This window comes from Staurois parvus, unplaced genomic scaffold (assembly GCF_062004578.1).
Source record: "Staurois parvus isolate SC_StPar_1 unplaced genomic scaffold, SC_StPar_1.0 ptg002512l, whole genome shotgun sequence".
Taxonomy (NCBI): domain Eukaryota; kingdom Metazoa; phylum Chordata; class Amphibia; order Anura; family Ranidae; genus Staurois; species Staurois parvus.
Window position 1 is genome coordinate 10,520 of NW_028320308.1, and position 19,647 is coordinate 30,166.

The window sequence follows — 19,647 nt, forward strand, 5'->3', positions numbered from 1 at the left end:
TGAATCATCATCCCCACACTGGCTCTGAATCGTCATTCCTGTCCCCGCACTGACTATAAAATCGTCATCCCTGTCCCTGCACTGGCTCTGTGTCGTCCCTGTCCCCGCACTGGTTCTGTGTCATCCCTGTCCCCGCACTGGCTCTGTGTCATCCCTGTCCCCGCACTGGCTCTGTAAAATCCTTGTCCCCGCACTGGCTCTGTGTCATCCCTGTCCCCACACTGGCTCTGTAAAATCCTTGTCCCCGCACTGGCTCCGTGTCTCCCGTCCCCGCATTGGCACCGTATCGTCCCCCCTTCCCTGCACTGGCTCCGTATCGCCCCCCGTCCCACACTGGCTGTGTATTGTCCCTGTCCCCCGCACTGGCTCTGTATTGTCCCTGTCCCCGAACTGGCTCTGTATCGTCCCTGTCCCCGCACTGACTCTGTATCGTCCCCTCTGTCCCCGCACTGACTCTGTATCATCCCTGTCCCCGCACTGACTCTGTATCATCCCCGTCCCCTCACTGGCTCTGTATCGTCCTGTCCCCGCACTGCCTCTATGTCCCCCCTGTCCCCTCATTGGCTCTGTATCATCCCCGTCCCCGCACTGACTCTGTATCATCCCTGTCCCCGCACTGGCTCTGCATCTCCCCTGTCCCCGCACTGGCTCTGTATTGTCCCGCACTGGCTCTGCGTCCCCCCTGTCCCCGCACTGGCTCTGTATTGTCCCCACACTGGCTCTGCGTCCCCCCTGTCCCCGCACTGGCTCTGCGTCTCCCCTGTCCCCGCACTGGCTCTGTATTGTCCCCGCACTGGCTCTGCGTCTCCCCTGTCCCCGCACTGGCTCTGTATTGTCCCCACACTGGCTCTGCGTCTCCCCTGTCCCCGCACTGGCTCTGTATTGTCCCCGCACTGGCTCTGCGTCCCCACACTGGCTCTGCGTCCCCCCTGTCCCCGCACTGGCTCTGCGTCTCCCCTGTCCCCGCACTGGCTCTGTATTGTCCCCGCACTGGCTCTGCGTCCCCACACTGGCTCTGCGTCTCCCCTGTCCCCGCACTGGCTCTGTATTGTCCCCGCACTGGCTCTGCGTCTCCCTTGTCCCCGCACTGGCTCTGTATTGTCCCCGCACTGGCTCTGCGTCTCCCCTGTCCCCGCACTGGCTCTGTATTGTCCCCGCACTGGCTCTGCGTCCCCACACTGGCTCTGCGTCCCCACACTGGCTCTGCGTCTCCCCTGTCCCTGCACTGGCTCTGTATTGTCCCCGCACTGGCTCTGCGTCTCCCCTGTCCCCGCACTGGCTCTGTATTGTCCCCGCACTGGCTCCCTCTACATTAGATATAAGGATGGCTGAGCTCTGTGATAGGCTGGTGGTGGGTGGTGGAGGGGGAGGGGCCCCATGGGATTCTGGGAGTCGTAGTCTCCTCTGTGATTGGCTGGGGGCTGGCAGTGCATGATGGGAGGAGGCTCCTGAGCTGGGACCAGGCTGAGTGTTTAACCCTCGCAGTGCCTCCTGCTGGGGGAGGAGAGGGGGTGACAGAGCCTCCGCCGCCTGCATGTCCCATCCCCCTCCCTGCTCACCCTGGAGCCCAAGAGCTGACACTCCAATGCCTCCCCCCTGCAGCCTCCTGTCACCTGCCTCTCCCTGGATCCCCTGATCCCCCCTCCCCCCGGTGACCTGCAGCCCTGCCCCGGGGTACAAAGTACCCTCCGAGTGTGACCGGGGCACCGCCGCCATGGCCGCCGTCTGGGTGAGTAGTGTCTCGGGGTCATGAGATGGGGCGACCAATAGGAGCAGATCCTGGGGGAGGGAGGGGGGAGGGGAACGCACTACGCAGGCTGGGAGTTGTAGTTCCACAAAATCTGTGTACACCGCTACTGCTAGTGTTGGCTGCGTGTGGAGGGCGTGCCTAGGCTGGGAGCGCAGCAGAGCTCCGACTGGGGGAGGGAGAAGCAGCACCGCTGGGTGTCCTGAAAAGTCTGCCCCCCTTGGAGAGCCGGGGACATTCCGGGAGGATGCCGAGTCAGAACCCATTTCCTGCCGGATTCCAGTTCTGGAACTGGAGGTGACACCAAAACGGGCCAATCATAAAACAGAACATCCAAGTCTGGACCCCCTGAGTCCTGCGTGTCGGGCCCTTCAGCACCAATGGCAGCGTGCCGTCTTCTGTAATGGTTGTCTATGGGGCCCCCGAACTCCTGCAGGTGGTAGAGCCGCCCATTCGTCTCGGAAAAATGCCTCCAGGTCATGCAAAGTCCTGGGTGGTCTTCCATGACCCGAATGTTGGAGATCTCCCCAGAGCGGCTCGATGATATAAAGGTCAGGAGACTGTGATGGTCACTCCAGAACCTTCACCTTTTTCTGCTGCAACCACTGGAGGGTCAGCTTGGCCTTGTGCTCGGGGTCATTGTTGTGCTGGAAGGTCCAAGAGCGTCCCATGAGCAGCTTTCCTTCAGGACCAAAACAACCAAAGACTTTGCATGTGCAAAGCCTTTGGTGGTCTTCCATGAACAGCACATTTGAGATCTCCCTCAATGATATGAAGGCCAGGAGACTGTGATGGCCACTCCAGAACCTTCACCTTTTTCTGCCTGAAGGCCAGCTTGGCTTTCTGCTTAGGGTCATTGCCATGCTGGAAAGTCCATGATCGTCCCATGAGCAGCTTTCATCCAGGACCACAACGACCAAAGACTTCACATGTGCAAAGTCTTTGGTTGTCCTGCATGACCCGGACGTTGGAGATCTCCCCAGAGCAGCTATATGATTTGACGGTCAGAGGACTGTGATGGTCACTCCAGAACCTTCACCTTTTTCTGCTGTAACCACTGGAGGGCCAGCTTGGCCTTGTGCTTAGGCACATTGTAATGCTGGAAAGTCCATGATCGTCCCATGAGCAGCTTTCATCCAGGACCACAACGACCAAAGACTTCACATGTGCAAAATCTTTGGTCGTCCTGCATGACCCGAACTTCGGAGATCTCCCCAGAGTGGCTCGATGATATGAACGTCAGAAGACTGTGATGGTCACTTCAGAACCTTCACATTTTTCTGCTGCAACCACTGGAGGGCCAGCTTGGCCTTGTTCTTAGGCACATTGTAATGCTAGAAAGTCCTAGATCTTCCCATGAGCAGCTTTCCTCCAGGACCAAAATGACCAAAGACTTCGCATGTGCAAAGCCTTTGGTGGTCTTCCATGGAAAGCACATTTAAGATCTCCCCAGAACGGCTCGATGATATGAACGTCAGAAGACTGTGATGGTCACTTCAGAACCTTCACATTTTTCTGCTGTAACCACCGGAGGATCATCTTGGCCTTGTGCTTAGGGACATTGTAATGCTGGAAAGACCAAGATCGTCCCATGAGCAGCTTTCCTTCAGGACCAAAATTACCAAAGACTTTGCACGTGCAAAGTCGTTGGTTGTCCTGCATGACCCGAACGTTGGAGATCTCCCCAGAGCAGCTATATGATTTGATGTTCAGAGGACTGTGATGGTCACTCCAGAACCTTCACCTTTTTCTCCTGTAACCACCGGAGGATCATCTTGGTCTTGTGCTGAGGGACATTGTAATGCTGGAAAGTCCAAGAAAGTCCCATGAGCAGCTTTCCTGCAGAAGAATGCAAATTGCTTCCAGGACCAAAACAACCAAAGACTTCGCATGTGCAAAGTCTTTGGTCGTCCTGCATGACCCGAACTTCGGAGATCTCCCCAGAGCGGCTCGATGATATGAATGTCAGAAGACTGTGATGGTCACTTCAGAACCTTCACCTTTTTCTGCTGTAACCACTGGAGGGTCATCTTGGCCATCATCTTGGCCATCATTGTCCTGCTGGAAAGTCCAAGAGCGTCCCATGAGCAGCTTTCCTGCAGAACACAAAATGCCAGGACCAAAACGACCAACAACTTTGCATGAGCAAAGTCTTTGGTGGTCTTCCATGAACTGCATATTTGAGATCTCCCCAGAGCGGCTCAAAGATATGAAAGAAGACTGTGATGGTCACTCCACAACCTTCACCCATATCTGATGTAACCACTCCTGGGTCAACTTGGCCTTGTGCCTGGGGTCATTGTCCTGCTGGAGAGTCCAAGAGCGTCCCATGAGCAGCTTTTCTACAGAACCCAAATTGCCTCCAGGACCAAAACACCCAACGACTTTGCATGAGCAAAGCCTTTGGTGGTATTGCATGAACCGCACATTGGAGATATCCACCAGAACCTTCACCTTTTTCTGCTGCAACCACTGGAGGGTCAACTTGGCCTTGTGCTTAGGGACATTGTCCTGCTGTGAGAGTCCACGATCGTCCCATGAGCAGCTTTCCTGCAGAACACAAAATGCCAGGACCAAAACGACCAAACGACTTTGCATGAGCAAAGCCTTTGGTGGTCTTCCGGGAACCACACATTTGAAATCTCCCCAGAGTGGCTCGATGATATGAAGGCCAGAAGACTGTGATGGTCACTCCAGAAACTTCACTTTTTTCTGCTGTAACCACAGGAGGGCCAACTTGGTCTTGTGCTTAGGGACATTGTCCTACTGGAAAGTCCAAGATTGTCCTTTGCTCACCTTCCACGCAGAACACATTGCCTCCAGGACCAAAGCAATCAAAGACTTCTCATGTGCAAAGCCTTTGGTCGTCCTGCAAGACCCGAAAATTGGTGACCTCCCCAGAGCTGCTCAATGATATTAAGGTCAGGAGACCGTGATGGCCTCTCCAGAACCTTCACCTTTTTCTGCTGGAGGGCCAACTTGGCCCTCTGCTTAGGGTCATTGTAATGCTGGAAAGTCCAAGAGTGTCCCATACGTAGCTTTCCTGCAGAAGGACGCAAATTGTCTGCCAGTCTTTGGTGGTCTTGCATGGACCAGACTATAGAGGTCTCCCCAGAGCTTCTCGGTGATATTTAGGTCAGGAGACTGTGATGGTCACTCCAGAAACCTTCACCTTTTTCTGCTTGAGGGCCAGCTTGGCCTTGTGCTTGTGGTCATTGCCGTGCTGGAAAGTCGAAGACCGTCCCATGCGCAGAAGAACGTGAATTGTCTGCCAGTCTTTGGTGGCCTTGCATGAACCAGACTATAGAGGTCTCCCCAGAGCTTCTCGGTGATATTTAGGTCAGGAGACTGTGATGGTCACTCCAGAACCTTCACCTTTTTCTGCTTGAGGGCCAGCTTGACCTTGTGCTTCGGGTCATTGCTGGAAAGTCCAAGAGCGTCCCATGCTCACCTTTCACTCAGAAGAACACTATTACCTCCAGGACCAAAACAACCAAAGACTTCGCATGTGCAAAGTCTTTGGTCATCCTGCATGACCCGAATGTTGGTGACCTCCCCAGAGCGGCTTGATGATATTAAGGTCAGGAGACTGTGACGGTCACTCCAGAACCTTCACCTTTTTCTGCTTGAGGGCCAGCTTGTCTTTCTGCTTAAGGTCCTTGCCGTGCTGGAAAGTCCAAGAGCGTCCCACGCGTAGCTTTGCTGCAGAAGAACGCAAATTGTCTGCCAGTCTTTGGTGGCCTTTCATGAACCAGACTATAGAGGTCTCCCCAGAGCGGCTCGGTGATATGAAGGTCAGGAGACAGTGATGGCCTCTCCAGATCCTTCACCTTTTTCTGCTTGAAGGCCAGCTTGACCTTGTGCTTCGGGTCATTGTCCTGTTGGAAGGTCCAAGAGCGTCCCATGCACAGAAGAACGCAAATTGTCTGCCAGGATTCTCTGATAACAATCTGCATTCATCTTGCCATTCATTTTCACAAGATTGCTTTAGAGCTCACCCCCCCCCCCCCCCCCAAAAGCATCAGTGAGCCACCACCATGCTTCACAGTGAGGGTGGTATTCTTGTCCCTAAAGGCCTTGTTGACCCCTCTCCAACCTATGGCTGTGACCATAAAGTTCTATTTTGGTCCCATCGCTCCAAATTGCAGAGTGTTGGAAGCTGTGAGGCGTGTCAAGGTGTGGTCGGCCATATTGTACCCGGGGCTTCTTTGTGGCATCGGCGCAGTAAAGGCTTCTTCTGGCAACTCCATCACGCAGCTCATTTTTGTTCGTCGTATTGCGTTCCTCGAAACAACCTCCAGAGCAGCCTGGATTCCTCCTGAGGTCATCTGTGGGGGGGGGTGTTCTTTTTTCTTTGTATCCCCAACAATTCTTCTGGCCGTCGTGGTGGCCATCTTTCTTGGTCTACCTGACCTTGGCTTGGTGTCAGGAGATCCCCGAATTTCCCCCCGAAATATTTCACATTGAAGTCTCCTGAACTACGAGTCCTGAGTGCCGCCGGCGCTCACCGATCGTTGTTGGTCTTGTCTTCCAGATCCCCGCGTCCTTCGAGGAGGTGTCGGTCCATCTCACCGAGGAGGAGTGGAGTCTTCTACAGGACTGGCAGAAGGTCCTCTACAAGGAGGTGATGCAGGAGAACCTGGACTCTGCGCTGCTGTTGGGTAAGCAGGAACTCCTCCCGCCACGTGGGCCGCGCCGGTCTCCTTCATGGAGGATGGGAGGGCGGGGGTAGGAATAGAGATCCACGCACCGGACATCTTCCTATCCTTTCAGATAATCTCCTTTCCCCGTTACGTTGGGAGGATTCGAAATTTGATTGTTGGGAGAAAGATATATGTGGGCTTTTTTTCCTATTCTATTCTTTACTATTCTATTCTCTTATTTATTCTATTATTTTCTATTCTATTCTATAAAACAGCCTAAGTAGGAATCCTCTTATTTCACTTTTATTTCTTTCTGTATTTATTGCAACGTGTTTCCATTTCAAATTCTAATTCAGATAAACATTCTGTTTTATGTTATTCTATTTGTTTCTATTCCTTTCTTTTCTATTCTGTTCTATTCTATTCCTTTCTTTTCTGTTCTATTCTATTCCTTTCTTTTCTATTCTGTTCTATCCTATTTTATTTTCTGTTCTATTCTATTCCTTTCTTTTTTATTCTGTTATATCCTATTCTTTTATTTTAGTCTGTTCTATTCCTCTTTTCTACTCTGTTCTATTCTATTCCTTTCATTTCTATTCTGTTCTATTCTATTTCTTTCTTTCTATTCTGTTCTATCCTGTAATTTTATTTTCTATTCTGTTCTATTCCTTTCTTTTCTATTCTGTTCTATCCAATTCTATTCCTTTCTTTTCTATTCTGTTCTATTCCTTTATATTCTGTTTCTTTATTTTATATTCTATTCTATTAAGCAGCCTAAGTAGGAGTCATCGTCCTATTTCACTTTTTTCCTTACTGTATGTATTGCAATATAATTCCATTTCAAATTCATTTTCAAAGTCTAATATGGATAAACATTCTGTTTTATTCTATTCCTTTCTTTTTTGTTCTGTTTTATTCTAATCTAGCCTATCCTGTTTTTTTATTTTCCATTTTATTTTATCATATCCTTTTATTTTCTATTCTAGTTTGTTTTACCCTATTATTTTCAATTCCTTTCTTTTCTATTCCATTCTACTCTATTCTAATATATCCTGTTATTTTGTTTTCTATTCTATCCTATTCTATTCTTTTTTTTTCTATTCCTTTCTTTTCTGTTCTGTTCTGTTCTATTCTTTCTATCCCGTTCTATTATTTTTTATTCTATTTTATTCTATTTCTTTATTTTATATTCTATTCTATAAAGCAGCCTAAGTTCAAATTCTAATATGGATAGACATTCTCTTTTATTCTATTCCTTTCTTTTCTGTTTTATTCTAATCTAGCCTATCCTGTTCTTTTATTTTCCATTCTATTCTATCATATCCTTTTATTTTCTATTCTAGTCTGTTTTATCCTATTATTTTCTATTCTGCTTTTGTTTCTATTCTATTTTAATCTATCCTGTTATTTTGTTTTCTGTGCTATCCTATTCTATTCTACTCTTTTCTATTCTAGTCTGTTTTATTCTATTCCTTTATTTTCTATCCTGTTCTATTCTTTTTTATTCTTTTATATTCTATTTCTTTATTTTCTATTCTTTTCTATTCTATTAAGCAGCCTAAGTATGAGTATCAATCATCTTATTTCACTTTTTTCCTTACTGTATGTATTGCAATATATTTCCGTTTCAAATTCTAATACGGGTAAGCATTCTGTTTTATGTTATTCTTTTCTATTCTATTCCTTTCTTTTCTATTCTGCTTTTGTTTGTATTCTATTCTAACCTATCCTATTATTTTGTTTTCTATTCTATCCTATTCTGTCTGTTTTATTCATTTCTTATTCTATTCTATAAAACAGCCTAAGTAGGAATCATCCTCTTATTGCACTTTTATATCTCACTGTATTTGTTGCAACGTGTTTCCATTTCAAATTAATTTTTAAATTCTAATTCCGGTAAACATTTTGTTTTATTTTATTTGTTTATTTTCTATTGTATTCTATTCTCTTCTTTCTATTCTACACGGCTCCAAAAAAATGAAAGGAAGACTCTGACAACCCATCAGATCCCAATGGGGAGGAATCTTCTGCTGGATCTCTATACTGACATGGACGGAAACCAGGACCCACTGCACCAGGAGGAACCCAGGACCCCCTCCACCAGGAGGAACCCAGGACCCACCGCACCAGGAGGAAGCCAGGACCCCCCAACTTAGGAGGAACCCAGGACCCCCCGACTTAGGAGGAACCCAGGACCCCCCGCACCAGGAGGAACCCAGGACCCACCGCACCAGGAGGAAGCCAGGACCCCCCAACTTAGGAGGAACCCAGGACCCCCCGACTTAGGAGGAACCCAGGACCCCCCGCACCAGGAGGAACCCAGGACCCCCCGCACCAGGAGGAACCCAGGACCCATTGCACCAGGAGGAACCCAGGACCCACCGTACCAGGAGGAAACCAGGACCCACCACACCAGGAGGAACCCAGGACCCACCGCACCAGGAGGAACACAGGACCCCCCTCACTAGGAGGAAACAAGGACCCACCACACCAGGAGGAACACAGGACCCCCCGCACTAGGAGGAACCCAGGGCCCCCCGCACTAGGAGGAACCCAGGACCCCCCGCACTAGGAGGAACCCAGGACCCACTGCACCAGGAGGAACCCAGGACCCACTGCACCAGGAGGAACCCAGGACCCCCCGCACCAGGAGGAAACCAGGACCCACCGCACCAGGAGGAACACAGGACCCACCACACCAGGAGGAACCCAGGACCCCCCGCACCAGGAGGAACCCAGGACCCCCTGCGCCAGCGTAGGGTCTGACAACGGGTCCAAGGATTTCATCCCCATACCTAATGGCAGTCAGGGTGCCATTGTCTATCCTGTAGAGGTCTGTGTGTCCCTCCATGGAGATGCCTCCCCAGACCATCACTGACCCACCACCAAGACGGTCATGCTGAACCATGTTACAGGCAGCAGAACGTTCTCCACGGCTTTTCCAGACCCTTTCACGTCTGTCACATGTGCTCAGGGGGAACCTGCTCTCATCTGTGAAAAGCACAGGGTGCCAGTGATGGACCTGCCAATTCTGGGGTTCAATGGCAAATGCCAATCCAGCTCTATGGTGCCGGGCAGTGAGCACAGGGCCACTAGGGGATGTTGGGCCCTCAGGCCACCCTCATGCAGTCTGTTTCTGATTGTTTGGTCAGAGACATTCCCACCAGTGGCCTGCTGGAGGTCATTTTGTAGGGCTCTGGCAGGGCTCATCCTGTTCCTCCTTGCACAAAGGAGCAGATACCGGTCCTGCTGATGGGTTAAGGACCTTCTACTGCCCTGTCCAGCCCTCCTAGAGGAACTGCCTGTCTCCCGGAATCTCCTCCGTGCTCTCGTCTCCTGGAATCTCCTCCGTGCTCTCGTCTCCTGGAATCTCCTCCGTGCTCTCATCTCCTGGAATCTCCTCCTTGCTCTCGTCTCCCGGAATCTCCTCCGTACTCTCGTCTCCTGGATTCTCCTCCATGCTCTCGTCTCCTGGAATCTCCTCCATGCTCTTGTCTCCTGGAATCTCCTCTGTGCTCTCGTCTCCCGGAATCTCTTCCGTGCTCCCATCTCCTGGAATCTCCTCCGTGCTCTTGTCTCCTGGAATCGCCTCCGTGCTCTTGTCTCCCAGAATCTCCTCCGTGCTCTCATCTCCTGGAATCTCCTCCATGCTCTCATCTCCTGGAACCTCCTCCGTGCTCTCGTCTCCTGGAATCTCCTCCATGCTCTTGTCTCCTGGAATCTCCTCCGTGCTCTCGTCTCCCGGAATCTCCTCCGTGTTCCCATCTCCTGGAATCTCCTCCGTGTTCCCATCTCCTGGAATCTCCTCCATGCTTTTGTATCCTGGAATCTCCTCCGTGCTCTCATCTCCCAGAATCTCCTCCGTGCTCTCGTCTCCTGGAATCTCCTCCGTGCTCTCGTCTCCTGGAATCTCCTCCATGCTCTCATCTCCTGGAATCTCCTCCGTGCTCCTGTCTCCTGGAATCTCCTCCATGCTCTTGTCTCCTGGAATCTCCTCCATGCTCTTGAGACTGTGCTGGGAGACACAGCACACCTTCTGGCAATGTCAGGTATTGATGTGTCATCCTGGAGGAGTTGGACTGCCTGTACAACCTCTGTAGGGTCCAGGTATGGCCTCATGGTACCAGTAGTGACACTGACCCGAGCCAAATGCAGAACTGGTGAAAAACAGTCAGAAAAGATGAGGAGGGAATAAATGTCAGTGGCCTCCACCTGTAACCATTCCTGTTTTGGGGGTCGTCTCATTGTTGCCCATCTAGTGCACCTGTTGGTAATTCCATGAACACCAAAGCAGCTGAAACTGATGAACAACCCCCTCTGCGACTTACCTGACCAGATCCTCTGCGACTTACCTGACCAGATCCTCTGCGACTTACCTGACCAGATCCATATCCCGGGAGAGAGAATCGACTTCATGCTGGACTCAGATTACAAAGTGTAACTTTCATTTTTTTGAGCCGTGTATTCTTTTCTATTCTATTCCATTTTATTCCTTTATTTTCTATTCTACTCTGTTTTACTCTTTTTGACTCTATTCTATTCAGTCCTATCCTAATATTTTATTTTATTTTATTCTGTTATATCTTATTCTATTTCTTTACGGTCTATTCCATTCTATTCTGTTTTATTCTATTCCATTTCTTTATGTTCTATTCCATTGTATTCTGTTTTATTCTATTCTATCCCATAAAGCAGCCTAACTAGGAATCGTGATCTTATTTCCCTTTTATACCTTATTGTATTGACTGCATTGTGTTTCCATTTCAAGTTCACTTTCTAATTCGTCTGATTCGTTTCGTTGTAATTTATTTTGGATCTGTTGAATTTCGTGATTCGGAAATTCTGTCACCTCCGACTAACAAACATTTTGCTCGAATTTGGATGTGTAACGAAACAAATCGCACCCGTCTAGTTAGGAACCCATAAAATTTTAGAAACGTTTTCTTTTTTAAAACGGTTTCAATTTTGATTTGTGTTTTTCAGAAGACCTCTGGGAGCCCCATATGAAATCCGAAGATATCTCCGAGGATGCAGAAGGTTCAGCATGGAAGGTGGAAGAACAGACTCAGCGGGACACGGTCCATTCGAAGAAATGGGGCGATATGTACAAGAACTTCCACGGTGTGCTGGACAAAGTACCCCATCGATGCTCTGATTGCCGAGAGGTCCTAGGAAGCTGGTCTCTTCTCGTTGACCACAAACGAAGCCACCAGAGATGCAAACCCAATGCAAACCATCAGCCATTCATTCCGACAATCCAACAAACCAAACAGGACCAGGCGAGGCTCTATAGTCTCCGTGTACGCAGAAAGTGGTCCTCCTCAGATCTACATCCGATTTCAAGATGGGGTCTGTCTACCAACGAAGATCCGCCAATGTACCCAGAAAGAGTGGACTCAATAGCAGGTAGCAAAGCCCTCATCGTGAAATATAAGGAATCGAAAAATTACGTCGGCGCAAAGACTTTTGGCCAGTTGGGAAACGTGGTGGAGAACGGAAAGCAGCTGTTGAAATGTTTCAGCTGTCCAAAAATATTCACCGACGTCAACCTGTTCATCGAGCACAAAAAGTCACACAAAGAAAACAAGAGCTTCGCCTGCCCCGACTGCGGGAAAGGTTTCGTCAGGAAGTCCGTCCTGAAGCTTCACCGAAGGACTCACACTGGAGAACGTCCTTTCGCATGCTCCGAGTGCGGCAAACGCTTCAGCCAGAGGTTCAACCTTGTGATTCACCAGCGGATTCACTCCGGGGAAAAACCTTACAAGTGTCCCTCCTGCGATAGAAGTTTCCGGTACAAGCCAGCTCTTATGAGGCACGAGGACAAATGTGTGAAGGCCAATCACAGAACACGTCCTGGAGGAAAGTCCAAAAACTCACAACGGTCTCCTCCAACTGTTGTTCAGCCAGAAGTTAAGACCTTGCCCAGTAGGCCACCGTCATTTTCCACCTCAAATGCGAAACCCTATCCTGTATCCCAGGCCAGCGGTGGTCAAGGTATGGACACTTGCACCTTGCAACGCTCGTCGCCTAAACCACCAATCTCTTCACCAACCCCTGTCTGTTCTCAGTTGGTTCCTCGAGTCAAATCATCATCCAGACTTCTCACCGGTCTTAAATCAGGAAGCAAGCAATCCTCGTTATCAAACAATTCCATCTGTGTGCAATCTGGTACTAAGCCTCGGTTTTTGGCATCGTCAAGCGGTCAAGCTCCATCTTCATCCACTTCTTCCATCAATCATAAATCGGGAGGCAAGCAATCCTCGTTATCAAACAATTCCATCTGTGAGCAATCTGGTACTAAGTCTTTGGCATCTTCTCCACCAAGCGGTCAAGGTCCATCTTCATCCACTACTTCCATCAGTCATAAATCGGGAGGCAAACCTTTGGCATGTGCCCCAACTTATAGACATTATCCATCCGCTAATAAACGCCAAGAAATAGGTCCTTCTCCGAAAGCAGTGGTCATTCGTCAGTCCGGCTCAACAACATCTTCTGCTACTTATCCTTTACTAAAGGTGGGGACTCAACCCAACTTGTCCTCAGAGTCTAGTCCTCCTCCAGGAGGAAAACCTCGTTTGATTTCATCTTCTACAAATAATCACCAGTCGAGTTTGAAACTTCCTCCAGTCTTGTTTCCTGCCATGCATCCAGCAGAAAGCGGCAAATGTTCCTCCGTCCCGTCGCCTTCGTTCAGCCAAGGCTTTAAATCTCCCACAGCTTCATTGCTACCTAAATATCACCCGTTGTATTCAAAGTATCATTCGATGTCGTCATCTTTCCATTGCATCGTCAGAGGATCAAAGCCTGTTTCTTCTACGTCTTGTCCATTGAGTAATAACAGTGTGTTACCCTCGTGCAAACCTCTTCGATCTGCTTCCTCTAGTCCTTCAACCTCAGACTATAAAACTTCCTTTGTAAAAAACCCTTCATCGTCATCCTCCTCCTCCTCAGTCTACCATGCATCCCTTGCTAAACGTTCCTCCTCTGAGTGTCATAGATCTCACGTGAAATGTTCAACATCGTTTAGCTCACCAAAGTATTCATATCATGCCAACTCTCCCTCTTCGTCATCTGTGACCACATGTCCTCCGTCAGTGCAGTCCATCCTTCATCATTCATCAAGTACTAAGCTCCACTCTCCACTGACCTCCTCAAAATTGCCTTCACCTCATTCCTCACCGGTAGGTAATAAACCTTCATATAAGCCACCATTGGTCTTGCCTTCCCCCAGCTGTAGTTCATCTGGTAACAAGTCACCCTCACGGTCATCACCCTTTATCTGTGATAAATCATTCCCCCATTTTCCGGTCTCCATGCCCAAAAATTCTTCCTCAGCTCCAACACTTCAACGATCAGCGATGGCCAGGAAGTCGATGGTGAACTCGGCAAAAGAAGCAAAACGGACAGAAATGAAGGAAGTTGGTGAGACAATGCAACCCGTTGAGAATCTCTTCAAATGCAGCCAATGTGGGAGCTCTTTTACAGACTTAGGCCAGTTTACGGAGCACCAGGAGACCCACTTGGGACCTAAGAACACGTGCCCAGAATGTAATAAGAGTTTCCATAGGAGGTCCACGCTCCTCCTCCACAAAAGAACTCACACGGGCGAAAAACCGTACACTTGTACCGAATGCGGCAAGAGTTTTAGCCAGCGTTTTAACCTGGTGGTTCACCAACGTATTCACACGGGGGAGCGACCTTATATCTGCAGTGAGTGCAACAAAGCTTTCCGCTACAGAACAGGCCTCCTCCGTCATCAGAGGCATGCTCTTTGCACGAGGAAACGATCTGCTGAGAATTTTCCCGTCGTTCCACCACCAGTGGTGCCACCAGCCTCTGGAGTAAAGAAATCGATCAGCTTGATAGATACTTGTCAAAGCTTATCAATGTCTAGTGTATTATTCTGTTCTGAATCGCCCGAGGATGAAACTAGGAAATCGCCACCTTCAGAAAATACCCAAGATAACATTCCTTTGCCACCAACCTCTACATCAACACCACAGACCTTGACTTGTGAGATCATCTCAACAAAGACTCCAATGCCCCCCCTTAAAGCTCCTATGAAAACCAAATTTCTGGTGAATAAACAAGAAAATGAGGTTTCTCAAGTGCCCTCTCCCTTTCCTCCTCCTTCTACCTCTCATACTCCATGTTCCTTTCACCCTCTGAACGTTGTGCTATCAGATCCACCACCTCAGGCACCACCAGTCCATGATATTGACCAAAACGCCAACAGACCAAAAACCAACGACAGTGATGCAAACAGCTCAGGTTGTAACGAGGACCCACAACTGGATGTGGAAAAGATGCAGTTGAAGTGCGAACACTGTAAGAGAAGCTTCGATAAGGCGGAAAAATTTCTGGAGCACCAGATCACGCACAACACGGCGCGGCACGTGTGCGTGGAGTGCGGAAAGGCCTTCAGCAAGACGTCACAGCTGGTCCTCCACCGGCGTACTCACACGGGCGAGAAGCCTTATTGTTGCCCCAAGTGCGGCAAACAGTTCAGTCAGAAGTTTAACCTCGTCGTTCACCAGAGGATTCACACCGGTGAAAAACCTTACAAATGTTCCGACTGCAGCAGAGAGTTCCGCTACCGCACCAGCCTGATCAAACACCAGAAATACGGCCTGTGCTCTTGACCGCCAACTCCCACACTACAAATGCCATTATAAAGACTCGCAGGAGGAGGGGGGGAATCCTCTGGCTCAGACCTCCGGAGATCCTCCTCCAGGCACTCAGGGATAACGTCAAACTCAATGCTAATTATTGTACTGTAAATGGTGAGGGCGGCTCCACACAACATTGATAGTTCATCGGGGCTGATTCACCTGCTGCCTCCTATTAAATTTTAGGTCCTCCAGTAGTGAGATGTTCCATCTGGTGTTCTGGTGCCCAATGATGCTTCATGGCACACTGCTGTCCCTATTTATAGAGTAAAATATCTGGAACATGGGAGATTCCTCGAAGAGTTGGAGCAGTTGGGCGGAGCTGGGAATCCAGGTGCAGAGATCTCACTATTGGAGTCCTAGGGTGATGGGAATAGCTGGTAATCAATCCATCCTTCGGGAGTGAAATGTCAGTGTTGGAGGTCGTGGCCTCCTAAAGGGTGATTCACCTGCTGCTTCCCTTCAAATTTTAGGTCCTCCAGTAGTGAGGTTTTCCATCCGGTGTTCTGGTGCCTCATGGCACACTGCTGTCCCTATTTATAGAGTAAAATATATGGAACGTGGGAGATTCCTCGAAGAGTTGGAGCAGTTGGGTGGTGCCCAATGTTGCCTCATGGCACTCTTCTGTCCCTATTTATAGAGTAAAATATATGGAACGTGGGAGATTCCTCGAAGAGTTGGAGCAGTTGGGCGGAGCTGGGAATCCAGGTGCAGAGATTTCACTATTGGAGTCCTGGGGTGATGGGAAAACCTGGTAGGCAATCCAGTCCTCGGGAGTGAAATGTCAGTGTTGGAGGTTGTGGTCTCCTAACGGGTGATTCACCTGCTGCTTCCCATTACATTTTAGGTCCTCCAGTAGTGAGATGTTCCATCTGGTGTTCTGGTGCCCAATGGTGCCTCATGGCACACTGCTGTCCCTATTTATAGAGTAAAATATCTGGAACATGGGAGATTCCTCGAAGAGTTGGAGCAGTTGGGCGGAGCTGGGAATCCAGGTGCAGAGATCTCACTATTGGAGTCCTAGGGTGATGGGAATAGCTGGTAATCAATCCATCCTTCGGGAGTGAAATGTCAGTGTTGGAGGTCGTGGCCTCCTAAAGGGTGATTCAACTGCTGCTTCCCTTCAAATTTTAGGTCCTCCAGTAGTGAGGTTTTCCATCCGGTGTTCTGGTGCCCAACGGCGCCTCATGGCACACTGCTGTCCCTATTTATAGAGTAAAATATATGGAACGTGGGAGATTCCTCGAAGAGTTGGAGCAGTTGGGTGGTGCCCAATGTTGCCTCATGGCACTCTTCTGTCCCTATTTATAGAGTAAAATATATGGAACGTGGGAGATTCCTCGAAGAGTTGGAGCAGTTGGGCGGAGCTGGGAATCCAGGTGCAGAGATCTCACTATTGGAGTCCTGGGGTGATGGGAAAACCTGGTAGGCAATCCAGCCCTCGGGAGTGAAATGTCAGTGTTGGAGGTTGTGGTCTCCTAAAGGGTGATTCACCTGCTTCTCCCATTAAATTTAAGGTCCTCCAGTAGTGATATTTTCCATCCGGTGTTCTGGTGCCTCATGGCACACTGCTGTCCCTATTTATAGAGTAAAATATATGGAACATTCTTCGAAGAGTTGGAGCAGTTGTGCGGAGCTGGGAATCCAGATGCAGAGATTTCACTATTGGAGTCCTGGGGTGATGGGAAAACCTGGTAGACAATCCAGTCCTCGGGAGTGAAATGTCAGTGTTGGAGGTTGTGGTCTCCTAACGGGTGATTCACCTGCTGCTTCCCATTACATTTTAGGTCCTCCAGTAGTGAGATGTTCCATCTGGTGTTCTGGTGCCCAATGGTGCCTCATGGCACACTGCTGTCCCTATTTATAGAGTAAAATATCTGGAACATGGGAGATTCCTCGAAGAGTTGGAGCAGTTGGGCGGAGCTGGGAATCCAGGTGCAGAGATCTCACTATTGGAGTCCTAGGGTGATGGGAATAGCTGGTAATCAATCCATCCTTCGGGAGTGAAATGTCAGTGTTGGAGGTCGTGGCCTCCTAAAGGGTGATTCACCTGCTGCTTCCCTTCAAATTTTAGGTCCTCCAGTAGTGAGGTTTTCCATCTGGTGTTCTGGTGCCCAATGGTGCCTCATGGCACACTGCTGTCCCTATTTATAGCGTAAATAATATGGAACATGGGAGATTCCTCGAAGAGTTGGAGCAGTTGGGCGGAGCTGGGAACCCAGGTGCAGAGATCTCACTATTGGAGTCCCAGGGTGATGGGAATAGCTGGTAGGCGAGCCAGCCCTCGGGGCTGAAATGTCAGTGTTGAAGGTTGTGGCCCCCTAAAGGGTGATTCACCTGCCTCTTCCCATTTATTTTAGGTCCTCCAGTAGTGAGATGTTCCATCTGGTGTTCTGGTGCCTCATGGCACACTGCTGTCCCTATTTATAGAGTAAAATATATGGAACATGGGAGATTCCTTGAAGAGTTGGAGCAGGTGGGCGGAGATGGGAATCTAGGTGCAGAGATCTCACTATTGGAGTCCCAGGGTGATGGGAATAGCTGGTAGGCGATGCAGCCCTCGGGAATGAAATGTCAATGTTGGAGGTTGTGGCCTCCTAAAGGGTTATTCACTTGCTGCTTCCCATTACATTTTAGGTCCTCCAGTAGTAAGATTTTCCATCCGGTGTTCTGGTGCCTCATGGCACACTGCTGTCCCTATTTATAGAGTAAAATATATGGAACATGGGAGATTCCTCGAAGAGTTGGAGCAGTTGGGCGGAGATGGGAATCTAGGTGCAGAGATCTCACTATTGGAGTCCCAGGGTGATGGGAAAACCTGGTAGGCGATGCAGCCCTCGGGAATGAAATGTCAATGTTGGAGGTTGTGGCCTCCTAAAGGGTGATTCACTTGCTGCTTCCCATTACATTTTAGGTCCTCCAGTAGCGAGATGTTCCAATCTGTGTTCTGGTGCCCAATGGTGCCTCATGGCACACTTCTGTCCCTATTTATAGAGTAAAATATATGGAACGTGGGAGATTCCTTGAAGAGTTGGAGCAGTTGGGTGGTGCCCAATGGGGCCTCATGGCACACTTCTGTCCCTATTAATAGAGTAAAATATATGGAACGTGGGAGATTCCTCGAAGAGTTGGAGCAGTTGGGTGGTGCCCAACGGTGCCTCATGGCACACTTCTGTCCCTATTTATAGAGTAAAATATATGGAACATGGGAGATTCCTCGAAGAGTTGGAGCAGTTGGGCGGAGCTTGGAATCCAGATGCAGAGATCTCACTATTGGAGTCCCAGGGTGATGGGAATAGCTGGTAGATGATCCAACCTTCGGGAGTGAAATGTCAGTGTTGGAGGTTGTGGCCCCCTAAGGGGTTTCATTTGTTTTTGCTGCTTAGTTGGTGAATGATTCCTCTGGTCAGCCCTGACAATAAAAGCTGCATTTATTAGATGTATCCGCCTCTTCACTTCATCTGAGACATAAACCTGTGAGGCACATCCATGTTCTAGGAACTGGAAAAAGGGATGGATTGTAGGTGTGGTTTATTTAATGACCAAGTTAAGCCCCTCCCCTCGTGTGACTTCCAAAACTATTCTCCCCCCATCTCCTGCTGTATATTATCAGAGCAGCTCTGGAGGCTCCGTGATCACCCAACAAGTCCTACAAGACTTGACTCCTCCAGCTCCCCTTCTGTAGGTGTCCTTGTCTCCGTAAATCCATCCCTCTCCCTATGTCTGTCGTATCCCAACCTCCCAAAACCTAACCTCCCAGCACTGGGAAGAAATCGGTGAAAATATTACAAGAAATCAAGGCAGAGAGCATACTTCTAATTCTTCATTTGGGAAACAAACCTGAACAGGATAAAGTCTAATCACAAACTCCGTAAGGCAGCCTCTCTCAACCTTTACCCCCGGGGAACCCTTCAAATATTTTCCAGGTCTTGGGAAACGCCTAAAATAATATATGTACAGTGCGTGGGACATTTCCCCGATCACTAAATTGTGGAACGTCTTTAATAATATGGCATAGCTAGCATATTTGACACCCTGGGCGGATCGTTTTTTTAAACTTTCTTACCCCATACAGGGGAGGGGCCTCTTCCATTGGTGGTCAGTGGAGACAGAAGATCAAATCGCTATTGCTTACTGCTCACGGGACTCAAGGGTCTCAGAAGGGCATCCTAGTTGAGGGACTCAAGGGTTTCAGAAGGCATCCTAGTTGAGGGACTCAAGGGTTTCAGAAGGCATCCTAGTTGAGGGACTCAAGGGTTTCAGAAGGCATCCTAGTTGAGGGACTCAAGGGTTTCAGAAGGCATCCTAGTTGAGGGACTCAAGGGTCTCAGAAGGCATCCTAGTTGAGGGACTCAAGGGTCTCAGAAGGCATCCTAGTTGAGGGACTCAAGGATCTCAGAAGGCATCCTAGTTGAGGGACTCAAGGGTCTCAGAAGGCATCCTAGTTGAGGGACTCAAGGGTCTCAGAAGGCATCCTAGTTGAGAAAGGCTGCCTTAAGGGGCTCATTCAAACCTATGCGCTGAAAAATAAATAATGTACATTACCACACGTGCCTTTGTGCCTAATGGTGCTAGCTTAAGTGCTTAG

At 49.1% G+C, this 19,647-nt stretch overlaps 1 protein-coding gene across 1 annotated transcript; it reads left to right on the plus strand.

The window, feature by feature from the left end:
- The first annotated feature begins 1,434 nt into the window (after positions 1-1,434).
- On the plus strand, positions 1,435-18,498 carry LOC149430704 (uncharacterized). The gene is made up of 3 exons (XM_089666074.1): positions 1,435-1,729; positions 6,282-6,408; positions 11,374-18,498. Exons 1-3 carry the CDS (start codon positions 1,715-1,717, stop codon positions 15,030-15,032), a joined length of 3,801 nt encoding a protein of 1,266 aa, XP_089522200.1. The 5' UTR covers positions 1,435-1,714; the 3' UTR covers positions 15,033-18,498.
- Positions 18,499-19,647: the final 1,149 nt, after the last annotated feature.